At 44.8% G+C, this 12,790-nt stretch overlaps 1 protein-coding gene across 3 annotated transcripts in view; it reads right to left on the bottom strand.

Annotated features, from left to right (window-relative positions):
* The window catches only part of GALNT16 (polypeptide N-acetylgalactosaminyltransferase 16), a 139,884-nt gene that overhangs the window by 22,373 nt on the left and 104,721 nt on the right, over positions 1-12,790 (bottom strand). For all 3 annotated transcript variants that reach the window (XR_014546465.1, XM_083607137.1, XM_083607136.1), the window contains exons 7-10: positions 9,520-9,607; positions 6,773-6,857; positions 4,527-4,630; positions 1,152-1,278 (exon numbers count right to left, since the gene is read on the bottom strand). Coding sequence is in view for 2 of the 3 variants with exons in the window: in XM_083607137.1 (XP_083463263.1) it covers positions 1,152-1,278; positions 4,527-4,630; positions 6,773-6,857; positions 9,520-9,607 (404 nt within the window). In the remaining variant the exon portion in view is untranslated. The remainder of the gene's footprint in view (positions 1-1,151; positions 1,279-4,526; positions 4,631-6,772; positions 6,858-9,519; positions 9,608-12,790) is intronic.

Here is a 12,790-nt window from a genome sequence, read left to right as displayed (position 1 = left end):
AACACCAGCACATTCCCGTGAGAAAATCCCTGTAAAGGAAGAAGTACACTGGTTTCCCACCATGGCAACTAACAAAATTCTATGGCAGCCACTCAGTTGCCCTTCCTGTATCCAGTGGTGTTTGCGTGTGAGTGGGACAGAGTTCTGCTTGCACAATGGGACTCCTCCATCCTCTCCTCTCCCCTTCAGCTCTCTGCTCTGTAAGATTGACAGCACAAGGGACTGCAGAGGAAGGGGAAGTCCTATTGTGCAAGCAGAACTTCGTTCACATGATGTTGGATTCAACCCATTACCTCCACTCAGAGCTGCTGCCACTCTGTGGCACATGTGGAAGATCCAGACGCCTCTTAACCCTCCTGCATACTTAGGGTCATAACAGGTGCAAAATATGTAAGAGGGTTGAGACATCTGGATCTTCCACATATGCCACAAAGCAGCTATGAGTGGAGGGTAATTGAACAGGGATTCACTGGCTGCCGTGTGGGGGTAGAAAAACTTGTCTTGCTGGTGAAGAGAAGAGGAAAACCGGGGCTGCTGTTTTTGGCAGGAGCCGCATGTTTTCCATAATGTCTAATTCTGGCCAAAACATATCAGCGGTTTGCGAGAACCCACACAGAAATTAACACTGGGTTACTATAGACCACAAGTATTGAGCCTGTGCAGCTGTACTCCTCCATGATAAACAGTCACCCTTAATTTAAAAATCATATTTTTACATTAAATAGGGGCTCACTGTCAAATATACTTCAATGGGTTTTATAAACTGCTATTTAATTAGGGTATAGCTCACACACTACTCTGCATTAGTATAGTGGTTTTTTCCAAGTATATAAAGTATATACCCAATGTATATAGAGGATTTAAAATACTATTTCCAGAGTATTAGAGAAGTGTTTGCTATAAATACAAATAAACCAAAACAGCAGGAAACGAGATAGATTTAGCCAGGAATATCCAAGCAGCTTTCATGAATTCCATTTGGGTTCATACTCAAGTCCCTGAGTGAAGGAAGGAAACTGGCAAATACCTCAAGAAGTTGGCCCCAGTGTCCTTTCTTTCCTTCAGGCAAACACTATATCCTAGTTGGGCCTAAATGCACTCTGCCACCCTCCTGTTTCCTGAACTGGGATCAAGGAGTCACCCATTCCTACTTGATATAGGTCAGCGCATTTCCCTCAGGGAAGTCATACGGATGGCGCTTCCTGAAAACATGTCCTACTCGGCTGCAGGGAACGATCTCCAAGCTGCCTCCACACATCCAGACACGGAAAGAAAGCTCTAGAAAAGATCCAAGACAGCAGAAAAATAAGGTGAGAAAAGAAATGTGAAGGTTTTATGCCTTATTTTTCACTCCCATCTCACCTTGTACATGACTAATACAATGAGAAACCACAAAGGCAAGAATGGGTAAAGTGAAAGAGGATTTCTTAAAGCAGAGATGATGCTTCTTGCTGAGGGGGGAAATAAATGCATTTCCAGATGATTTCCCCTCCCTGGTCCCTCTGATCAGGATAGTGATGAGCTTCCTGGCCTTTTCAGGTGGAGTCTTGGGACCCCTCCAGACATCCTTTCAATTACACATTCAAGATTATTTTGTGCTTATGATGCTATCAAAGTGATCATGCATGATTCCACGTTCAATACTGTTTGCACCTGCAAAAGGTTTGGGGTGGTCATACTGTTTCATTTCCAATCAGTGCACATCTGGTAACTTCTTGCTGAAATCCTGTAACTTTATACCCCACAGATGTTATAGTGTATTTTTTATCCCACTTCTGTTGTCCCGTAGTCCCTCCGGACGGCAGTACTGTGGCAGCATTGGGGAAGCATTGCAGAACAAACTAAAGCAGAACAAATCTACCACTAATGCACTATTATTGTGTCAAGAACATGTTGTAGAAAACACCCACAATAAAACACCAGTCAGGAGGGGCCTTTCTGTAAGCTATCAATGTGCATGGCATTATTTTGTAACAGTGAGCAATTAAGATTATAACAGACTTGTTCACCAGAGTAAGATTCTCTTGATATAAATGAGCAGAGATCTATTCATGCAATGGTACTTTGCCTTCTTCTCCCCTCCCCCAGCAGCCTCCTGTGCTTCCCCCCAAATCTACCTTTGAGGGGGGGTCCCCCAACCCTCCAGAGCTTATGGGAGCATGTAGGAAGCTGCAAAGGGGAGGAAAGGAAGGAGAAGTCATGCTGCATGAGACAAACTTTGTTCTGCTTTTACACAGACCCTGTTGAATACATTCCAGAGTGTCTAAAGGGAAAGACAGTACATATTAGAGAAGATTGTTAGAGTAAGATGAAAGGAATCAATTTCAAGGGCTGAATCGGTGTGAGAGTACAAAGCGAGGGACAGGAAATGGAAGACGAATGCATGATCTTAAGGGCACTGGTGAAAAATAGGAATTGAAAAACATTGTGGTGTTCCAAGCAACACGTTTCACATTTGAGATTAAAGAGATGCCAAAAGATTATGGGCATTCTAGAAAAACGTGTAATTCGCTTTAATCACTGCTTAGGGGGATGTCTGCACTGGTCAATGTTTGTGCTTTTTAAAATATCTGGACCACTAGTGCTTGTGTAGGTCCACATGTATTATGGGAATCAACACTGGAACTGCAAAAACCTGGAAGCATAATGGGCCAAAGAGCCTGTTAGAAACCTTCCCTTTCTTAAAATTGGAGTTGTCTCTCTTTATTGTACAACCTTTCAGTAAAACCCCAAACCCACTATTGATTCACTTGCTAAGCAACTCAGTTTCCTATGGCAGCGTCTGACCCTGTTTATTTAAACAGATATATTCTGACCCATCCCCCTTTGCTTCTAGACGTTTCACTGCCCTGAAGTAAAATTCACTTTTATTTCTTTGTTAATAGCATCAGAGGACCACCAGGGCTTTGATGTTCAAAAGCTCATTTGAATCACTGAAGAGAGGTGACCTTGCAAAAGCTTATGGATCCATCCTCCTGTGTTTAATATCTGCCACTCTGGTCAAGCTCCCTATTTGAATATTTATTTGGAGGCACAAAGAAAACACCAGGGAAGGGGCTGCCAGATCAATCACAAAGGAGGGGAGGGGTTGTATAGTCACTAGAAAGGGCTTTCATGGATATTTCATATTATGGATTGTCTCTGATATGTTCTTTTGTCTGGCCACTGAAGGTCAATACGTGATGGTGAAGACCAATGGCAGCTACTGCAACAGGTGGAGTAGGAAAAGCAGATTTATCACCAGCCCCAACTGATATGGATCCTGGCCTTCACCCCAAGCCTCTAGTTCCTGCCAGGGCCCACTATCTATGGAAGTTTGGTGGGTGGCCCTTGCATGGAACTCCTGGGAGAGCTGGATCTGGCCAGCATGTTGCAGGGTTTCTTTTTTGAAAGAGGATGAAGACCTTTCTCACCACCCTTTTATGGTAATCTGGTTTTAATGAGCTGAGTTGGGAAACATTTATTTGCATCTTTCTTCTATCATTACTGATTTTGTGGTGTTTAATTAGGATTTAATTATGGTTTTTATTGTGTTTGAATTGGATTATTTCTATAAGCTGCTTTGGGAGCCTGCTGGCTGAAGCATGGGATAGGAATAAATAAAACAGACCTGTGGCCAATATCTTAACTCCATTTCCCCTCAATCTGGAACGCTAAAGCACTCTGAAAGCCCAATGCACTGTTAGTTTTCCAACTCTGACCCATTTCCTTCTCCAAGCTCCTAGCTGCCACCATCCTCCAGCATCATGGTTGAATCCTTAGCAGTTTTGTACTAATCTAACGAACAGTATCTATGACATTTCCTGTTTCTGGACCGCTTTCAAGATCCCAGTACATTTCTGAGCACAATTCAAAGCGTTGGCATTTAAAGCCCTAAATGGCCTCGGCCCAGTATACCTGAAGGAGCGTCTCCACCCCCGTCGTTCAGCCCAGACACTGAGGTCCAGCTGTGAGGGCCTTCTGGCAGTTCCCTCACTGTGAGAAGTGAGGTTACAGGGAACCAGGCAGAGGGCTTTCTCAGTGGTGGCACTTGTCCTGTGGAACGTTGTCCCCATCTGATGTCAAGGAAATAAACAACTACCAGACTTTTAGAAGACATCTGAAGGCAGCCCTGTTTAGGGAAGTTTTTAATGTTTGATGTTTTATTGTATTTTTAATATTTTGTTGGAAGCCGCCCAGAGTGGCTGGGGAAACCCAGCCGGATGGGCGGGGTACAAATAATAAATTGTTGTTGTTGTTATAGTTATTATCATCTTTGAACACATATGCATGCAAACCAGTAATAAAGATCTCGCAAAAAAGTTGTCTAAGAATCTGTAGAGTGAGACTGACATATACATAGATCTGTAGAGCAGATGCTCTGGTGGCTGGAAACAGATCCTATCAGTCTGCAAGTAGTTCCTGGATGAGGGTGAAAGCCACAATCTATGATGCTCCCAACCAGAAGGAAACGTTGTATGACCAGGTGACCTGGGAAGAACTGAAGGGAGTAGACAACAAAAGTAGAAGTTATGGCATCAACTCACCAAAGTTCTCTCCTCCCCAGATGTCCATCTGAGTGTCATATTTTCCAAGATGGTTAAACCAAGATTTATCTATCACAAAGATGCCTCCTGCTATGACAGGTGTTCTAGGGAAAATGAGGGCAAGAAAGGATTTACACAAAATATCAGTAAAATATATTTAAATGCAACAGAAACATACTGCATATATACAGCAACATGTTCCATCTGAAGTCATTTATAAAGAAGAACCATTAGACTCCATTTTCTATGAGCTGGTGCAGACTTATTTAGAGTAAAACCTTAACTGTAGTTAAGAGATTAGAAGCAAGTGCAAGACCACTCATCTACTCCCCCCATGTATGTACATACTCACAATCACACACACAGCCCTTAACTGCAGTTACATTGGCAGCAATTATAACCTGGTTTCTCCATAACCAGAGTATGGTATTATTTAAGAACTAAGCAAGTAAGCCAAGCAGAAGACCCTGAAGCAAAATGCAAGTTGACTGATTTTCTACACCCATGCCAGAGGCATACCTAAAGATTCAGCTGGCAGTGCAATCAGGCACCTCATTTGCCCCCAACTGAACCATCTAATCCCAGTTGGGAAGATAGGGAAAGGCAAGTAAATCCTGCCATATTAATAATAACAACAATAATTATTAGTAATACATTTATATCCCACCTTTGTTCCAAGGAACTCAAGGCAGCACTCATGTTTCTCCCCCTCTCCATTTTAACTTCACAACAACTCTGTGAGGTAGGTTCGGCTGAGAGACAGTGATCGTCCAATGGGTTTCCTCATGGAGGAAAGGGCTATTGAAGGCTAATAGCCATCATAGCTATGCCCTGCCTCTACAGCTGAAGGAAATAATGCTTCTGAACACCAGTTGTTGGAAACCACAGGAGAGGAGAGTGTGCTCTCCTGCTTGAATCCTGCTTGCAGGTTTCCCACAGGCATCTGGTTGGCCACTGTGAGAACAGAATGCTGGACTGGATGGGCCCTTGGTCTGATCCAGCAGGCTCTTCTATTGTTCTCATGCTCTTAAGAGTTTCATGGCTGAGTGGGGATTTGAACCCCCATCTCCTAGGTTCAACACCCTAACCACTACACTGAACCGCAGCACAAAAGTCAGGCAGAAGAATGTACAGACCTTGTGATTGTTCCAATCAGCCATGTGGACCAGCAGACACTAGAACAAGCTTAATCATCCTGGGTGCTTAAGACTAGAGGAGTTGGGGGTACTGTACTAGAGATCCAAAACCCACAAATTCAGGCAGTGTGGACACCCATTTGAGTGCAAACCAGCTGATAAGATTATGCTTCAATCCACCTATCATCCTTCTTTTAATTTGCCTAGATTTGGTGGTCCTTATCTGCATTATACGGGACGCGGGGGGCGCTGTGGGTTAAACCACAGAGCCTAGGACTTGCTGATCAGAAGGCTGGCGGTTCAAATCCCTGCAACGGGGTGAGCTCCCGTTGCTCGGTCCCTGCTCCTGCCAACCTAGCAGTTCGAAAGCACGTCAAAGTGCAAGTAGATAAATAGGTACCGCTCCGGCGGGAAGGTAAACGGCATTTCCGTGCGCTGCTCTGGTTCGCCAGAAGCGGCTTAGTCATGCTGGCCTCATGACCCGGAAGCTGTACGCCAGCTCCCTCGGCCAGTAATGCGAGATGAGCGCCACAACCCCAGAGTTGGCCACAACTGGACCTAATGGTCAGGGGTCCCTTTACCTTTACCTATCTGCATTATAGTATGTGTGGAGAGAGAATGTGTGTATATATATCAGAATTAATCAGGCAGTGAATATATAGGTCACCACCACAGAATGTGCAAATGGTTTTGTTGAAACCTTGAGGGAAAAGGATGGCCTTGTCTTGGCCGCAGTAGACCCTATTCTGGTCACGCGCCAGCTTGGAAAAGTTCATTGTTCCTGCTAGACAATGGTAACAATTTCTAAAATGAGGGCCATGACATTTCCCCTGCCTCAGAAAGGAGATGGCCGCATATATTCATAACAGCCTGAAAAACCAATATACTATGCGCTGCATATTATAGCAGTGCAGGCCACTCAAGCCAACAGATTGAGTTGCAAGTATTTGTCAGGAATATTAAAACTCTTCAGGGAACAATAGATATTGATTAACTGCAGCTCTTAAATGAACCACACATGACCTCTGAACACTTCCCGTGGTAACATCAACAAATGGAACAGCTTCTCATATCAGACAAAAAGATGAAGTTGTGAGCAAAAGAGCTTACCTGATGGACTCAGTAGGATCTGTTCTGGACAATTTTTGCTCAATGGGGATTTGCTCCCACTTAAAGTGAAGGCTCCAGTCAAACCCTAAAATGCGGAACAGAGTAGAACATGTTTGCAGTTTCTCAAATACAGAGGAAAACCAGAAACTAACAAGGGTTTCTGGAAAATGTGAAAATAGGCTTCAAGTCTCCATTTAGAAGAAGCTCAGAACACAGCAACACATACCGCTTAGCAATAATTAGATGGTGTTGACACTACTTATTCTCACATGGTCTCAGGGCAGCAGGAGACAAGCAGACTTGTGTTAGCCAGGCCTCGAGGTATCCCTATAGATGCGCCCTGTTCCTTAGCGGTATTTATCTGAGCTCAATTGCATTCCAAATCTTCCAATGTGTGTTCCCAGAGAGAAATGCAATAATTAGTGCTTCAGCCTTCCACTCAGACTGTCCTATGCCTCATTGGCCGCCAAAGTTATGAGACGTTAATCAGCACTCTCAGTGGGATGACATGTATTTCCGGGAACAAAGTCTCTCTGTTCGCTGTAATTGGCTTTTCCCCATGCGCATCACATAAAATGCTGCCTAATTTACCATTTTTGCAAATTGGGTAGATCCTGTGGGAAGGAAGGTGAATGGCAGGAGCTGTATGCAAGTGGGCTCTGCAAAACGGAGAGGGAGGGGAAGTTGAGACCTGCACTTGAGTAGAAACAGTGTTTCCCCAACACTTGGGGAAAGGGTGGTGGATGTGTAGATGCCTCCCCACTGCCAAGAGAACAGAGTGGAGCAGCTGGACTTTTGCATTTGGGTTTCTTGTATATAAAAAAGGGTGAAATAAAAGGAAATTCTGGGGGCTTATCAAATATAAGGCTTCCCTATATTAATCACTTAGTATGCTGGTCATCTGTATTAGTAATCTGTGGCAGATGGCACTGAATAGGGAAAGACATTTGTGCTTTCCAAAGCAGATTCCTCTCCTTATTCAAGGAAATCTTTGCTTTCTTCTTCCTTTGTTTTTATGTAATTTTTATTTTACTACTCTTTTTTTAAAAGCAGGCTCTTCTCTCCCCCCCCCCCCCAGTCAACCCCCAACAAACATGCATAGATCAGCTGAGGAGGAGGAAGGTGCACATACCGCATTTTCTAAATTAATGTCTGGTTCTCTCTTTCCCTTCCATGTGTGTATGTGCTAGGAATGTGTGTTAAGGGGGTTGTGTGTTTGTGTATGCTTGACCATACCCACTGTTGGAATATGGCCTCTGAGAGCTCTCCATCCAATAAACCCAGCTCTTGGGCTGAAGCAGCTTCTCTAAGACATCACAGGCTTTCCCTCCTCTAAGAATCCCTTGCCGGTCCATGTATTGCCTTCTCGATTAACCTACAACCGTCTCTAGGCACACCAGCCTTTTCCCTAGACACCACAAAATGGGCCTTTCCTGCAATAAAACTGCCTGGCAGCAGCAGAAGAGAAATATCTCCCCAATTTGCACCTCTCTTTCCCAGTTTCTTGCCTTGGCAAGCATCAGTGCCATCACCTGCCTATGGGAGGGGTTGCACCACATGCCCCTTGACAGCTCCTGATTCATGACATTCCCTCCACCTCTCAATCTCCCCCACTCCTGGTAGCGCAGGATAAAGGCACATCTGCGAAGACCTAGGCCAATTGCATATAAGCCTTTTTTGAAACTTAGCCTATAGCCCGCACCGTTGTGTAGAGCATAGCCTGTTTTGTTTGATTTTGTACCCTGCTTTCTCGATTTCTATCCTTTCCCTCAGAGCCTGATAAAGCCTTCTCTGCTAGAGTATGTAGTTTGGCTGCCTTCTTCTGCTAAATGGGAGAAAGCAAGGAAAGGGCTGGAGCTTTTCCAGCCACATCTGGAGATCAGCTGCAGGTGCCCTTCTTCCAAGTTAATAATCCATAGGCTGTGGGCAGCTCATAAGCCCAAGGGGTAACTGCTGGCCATAGGTTCATGGAATTGGAGAGCTGGAAGGTCCACAAGGGTCATCTAGTCCAACCCCCTGCAATGCAGGCATCTTTTTGTCCAATGTGGGGCTCGAATCCACAACCCTGAGATTAAGAGTCTCCTGCTTTTCCAACTAAGCTATTGTCAGAACTAATTTAAAAAGAAAGGAGACTGTGTGACACTCAGGCAGAATCTCTTTCACAGCGCATATATGTTATTAAACTTCATTTTAAGGTGTGTGAAATTACAGATACAATAGATGGATCCACAGTATTAAACGCAAAACGAGAGATAATGTCACGGGCTTAAAACAAGCATGAGCTTATTTTTAGAAACCACAAATTAAGGGCGTTTCGGTCTTTAAGGTTGAGGAATAAGGATCGGGAACAGGGAAGGAACTGACAGCAAGGTGACTTAACCTCATTCAGTTGTGACTTGAACCCCCTTCCCAGATTCTTACTGTTTTCATAGAAATTGCCAATGCATTTTCAGGTGTTACCCACAACAAATACTACTGTGTGTGTGTGTGTATGTGTGTGTGTGTGTGTTTAAAAATCTGAAAGCTGGATTCTGCACAAACTGTACAAGGCTGTACTCCATAATCACAGCCATGAAGATTTGAAATTACACACATATACACACTCTGAGCACAGGCTCAACTGCTGATGAAATCCTAGGCTTTTATTCTGGCATATTTGGCATCGAGATCAAAAGGAACCAGCTATGTTGGGCCTATCCAGAGGGAGGGAGACCTTTCTTAAGAATTTACTTATTCACCTTACCTACCTCCCCTCAAATCTGCTGATGCTGCTAAGTAGGCAAAATTTTCCAGGCTTATCACATCGATGATAGGACTCACCACCCGAGTATAATCCTGAAAGAAAAGACAAGGAAGGAAAGAAATTAGAATTTTGCCAGGAGGGAGGGAGATTAAGCGTCAGGAAATCAGAGACCATGAGATTTATGCACATAGCGGAATGAGAAGCATATTTGCATACTGCCTTACTTTCTTAGTCCCAGCACGGAACCTGGAGATAAGGAAAGGACAAATCTGTGGCTTTTTGGGGGGAGATTTTAACCCCTCAGTTGTTGTTGTTGTTGTTGTTGTTGTTGTTGTTGTTGTTTTGGGGGGGTTGCAGCTGAGACTCAAAGGAACTTCTTCCACAATTAACAGAAGGACAAGGAGGAAGAGGGGGTGGAGATTCATAACACAATGGCTACTGGTAAAATGTCTGTTCTTGATTTTCTGGTCACATATGCAGGACATGGTTTCAAAGGGTTATTGATCAGAGACAGTATCAGATCATGCAGGTGTACTGTTAAGCTTTGATTTCCTACAGTCATCCTAGGAAAGCTGTTGACAGACTAGAATTATGCAGGTGGGAAACTGCTGCTTTTGACAGAAGCCATTTCCCTTTCTGATTCCACGGGAGAACTTGATAGAGAAAGCCTCCCTTTGGCACTTGAGATGCACGATCGTTTAGAGGCATTTTATCCACATCCTTCTCCTGATTTTGCTCATAGTTTCATGAAGTCTGCTTGCTTAGGCAATGTTAATTGTTCCAGTGAATCATCTTGCAGGGAAATCTGTCTGTCTCTCCAACTGTTCTTATTACTTCTGCGGGTGCATCCATACCAGATGTTCCCAGAGATACATCCCAGGGACAGCTGGTGAAGTCTATCTCATATCCCAAGTGGTGTCCCTAACTAGGGCTTTAATTCCAGGTTTCGTCACTGCAAAGTGAATGCCTCATTAAAGAGATACTCACTTGCCCTGAAATAACCTTGGTAATTAGGAACATTTACTCCTAGCAAGGCTGCTGCTTGAAACAGCCGACAATGGGTGCTTCCAGGCGGTGGCTGTTTTGGGGTGGGATTCCGTCACATGCCATAAAATTCAGGTTGCACAATTATAGTTGATTAGGTTGGCTTGTGCAACAAACCCACTTCCCCAAAATATCAGACTTTCACAATAATAAAGGTGACAGGGAAATGCACTGGGAAGTAAAAAGAAAAAAGGTAAAGGACCCCGGATGGTTAAGTCCAGTCAAAGGCGACTATGGGGCTCATCTTGTTTTCAGGCTGAGGGAGCCAGCGTTTGTCCACAGACATGGGTCATGTGGCCAGCATGACTGCTTCTGGCACAACGGAACACCATTGTGGAAGCCAGAGTGCACAGAAATGCTGTTTACTCGCCCTGTGGAACCCCCTTCCAGCAGATGTCAAAGCAATAAACAACTACCTGACATTCAGAAGACATCTTAAGGCAGCCCTGTTCAGGGAAGTTTTTAACGTGTGATATTTTACTGTATTTTTGGTTTCTATGGAAGCCGCCCAGAGTGGCTGGGGAGGCCCAGCCAGATGGGCGGGGTTTAAATAATAAATTATTATTATTATTATTATTATTATTATTATTATTACCTTCCTGCCACAGCAGTACCTGTTTATCTACTTGCACTGGTGTGCTTTCGAACTGCTGGGTTGGCAAAAGCTGAGACAGAGCAATGGGAGCTCACTCCATCGCAGGGATTCGAACCGCCAACCTTCTGATTGGCAAGCCCAAAAGGCTCAGTGGTTTAGAACACAGCGCCACCTGCTGGGCTATAGCATAATACTTGCTGTGGTGAGATGCCATTTAACCAGCTCTCCACAAACAGATCAGAATGAATGCTCATTCAACAGCCAATGCAGTCTTATCTCCCGGTCAACAAATAAGGACAAGCATTCAATAAACAAGCCATTTGGAAGCATCCTATGCCAGGTACGTACTCACAGGCACATCTAATCATGGATAGACAGCCCAAGAGGCTATTCCAGCAATTTTTGGCTCTAAGGGTGGGAAGAGAACGGCGTCTACCCCCTTAGAAGTGAATAAGGTGGTTGTTTGCAGGAAAGTAGGGCTGGTATCCAAGTTTGGCCTGGCTGCTGAACTACCAAGGCCCAGCCCTTTGGAGTTTCTGCTCATGGTCACTGCAACAAGCTTGTTCACCCGCCTCTTGCTCTGGCCCAGACAACCATGGAGACAAAGCAGGATCAGCGGATGTCACTGCCTGCTTGCTCACTGTCAAGCAGGGAAGGCGCTGAGATCTCCTGCTGGCAGGCAGGAGCATCCTTCAGCCAGAGAATCCATTAATGACTAATCATTTAAGCAGGCTCAGGACTTGGGTGAAGAATCCCTGTTGTGCTTTTTAACACATGCTGCCTGCAAAATACAAAAGGCAGCGCAGAAACCTATGAAGTGAAGACAATGGGAGTTTGCCCCAGGCTTAATTTTTGAAGGCTGTGCTAGAGCAGGTACAGCCCACAAGGAAAACCCATAGGGAGAGTGGTTAATTTGGACAGTCAGGGGCTGCCTACCTTTAGAAGGGGTAAAGGAAGACAAATGAGCAGGCAAAAGGGTCAAAAGCTGGTCTCCCTGCAAAGTGGTTGGAGGCCAACAGACAAAACAGATGTTTCATGTTTAGGCAGTAGAAGCCTAGGGGTCAGAGATAGCTGGCATTGACAAGCTCCAAGAGATCTAAATTCCAACCAGCTCACGGCACATAAAAGGCAGCAACTTCAGAAACGGTGACCTTGAAAATGGTGTGGGAGAGACGGCTATGGCGAAGTAAGGGAAGGGGCCTAGACCCTTGTGACACTTGTGGATTTTTGAAAATACCAGGCATAGTTGGAAGAAGGGAATTGCCCTTAGAAATGCAGCACATGGTCAGGAGAGGTTCAAGCCTCTCTTTCCCGGGGCCATGATAGTGGTAAAACTTGCCTCCAAGGCAACTTACGTTAGGAAGAGAGCTCCAAGTGGTGTTTTCCTAATGTAAACTTGCCACATGGAAGGGAGCAGTTTTCACTAACATGCTAATTTTACTAACAGGCTTAAACCGGGGTGGGTGAGAACCTGCTGCGCTCCAGATATTGCTGGATACCAATTCCCACCAGTCCCAACTAGCACGGCCAGTGGCAGGGGATGATGGGTCCAGTAACATGCAGCAGGACACAGATTTCCCCCTCCCGACTCCTAGCTTAAACTTGCCCTCACCAAACGCCACATTCCCAAGGGCAA

The sequence above is a fragment of the Podarcis filfolensis genome (assembly GCF_964270895.1).
Source record: "Podarcis filfolensis genome assembly, chromosome: 1".
NCBI classification, from domain to species: Eukaryota; Metazoa; Chordata; class Lepidosauria; order Squamata; family Lacertidae; genus Podarcis; species Podarcis filfolensis.
The sequence above is the reverse complement of the archived record's forward strand: the minus strand, read 5'-3'. Positions and strand labels throughout refer to the sequence as shown.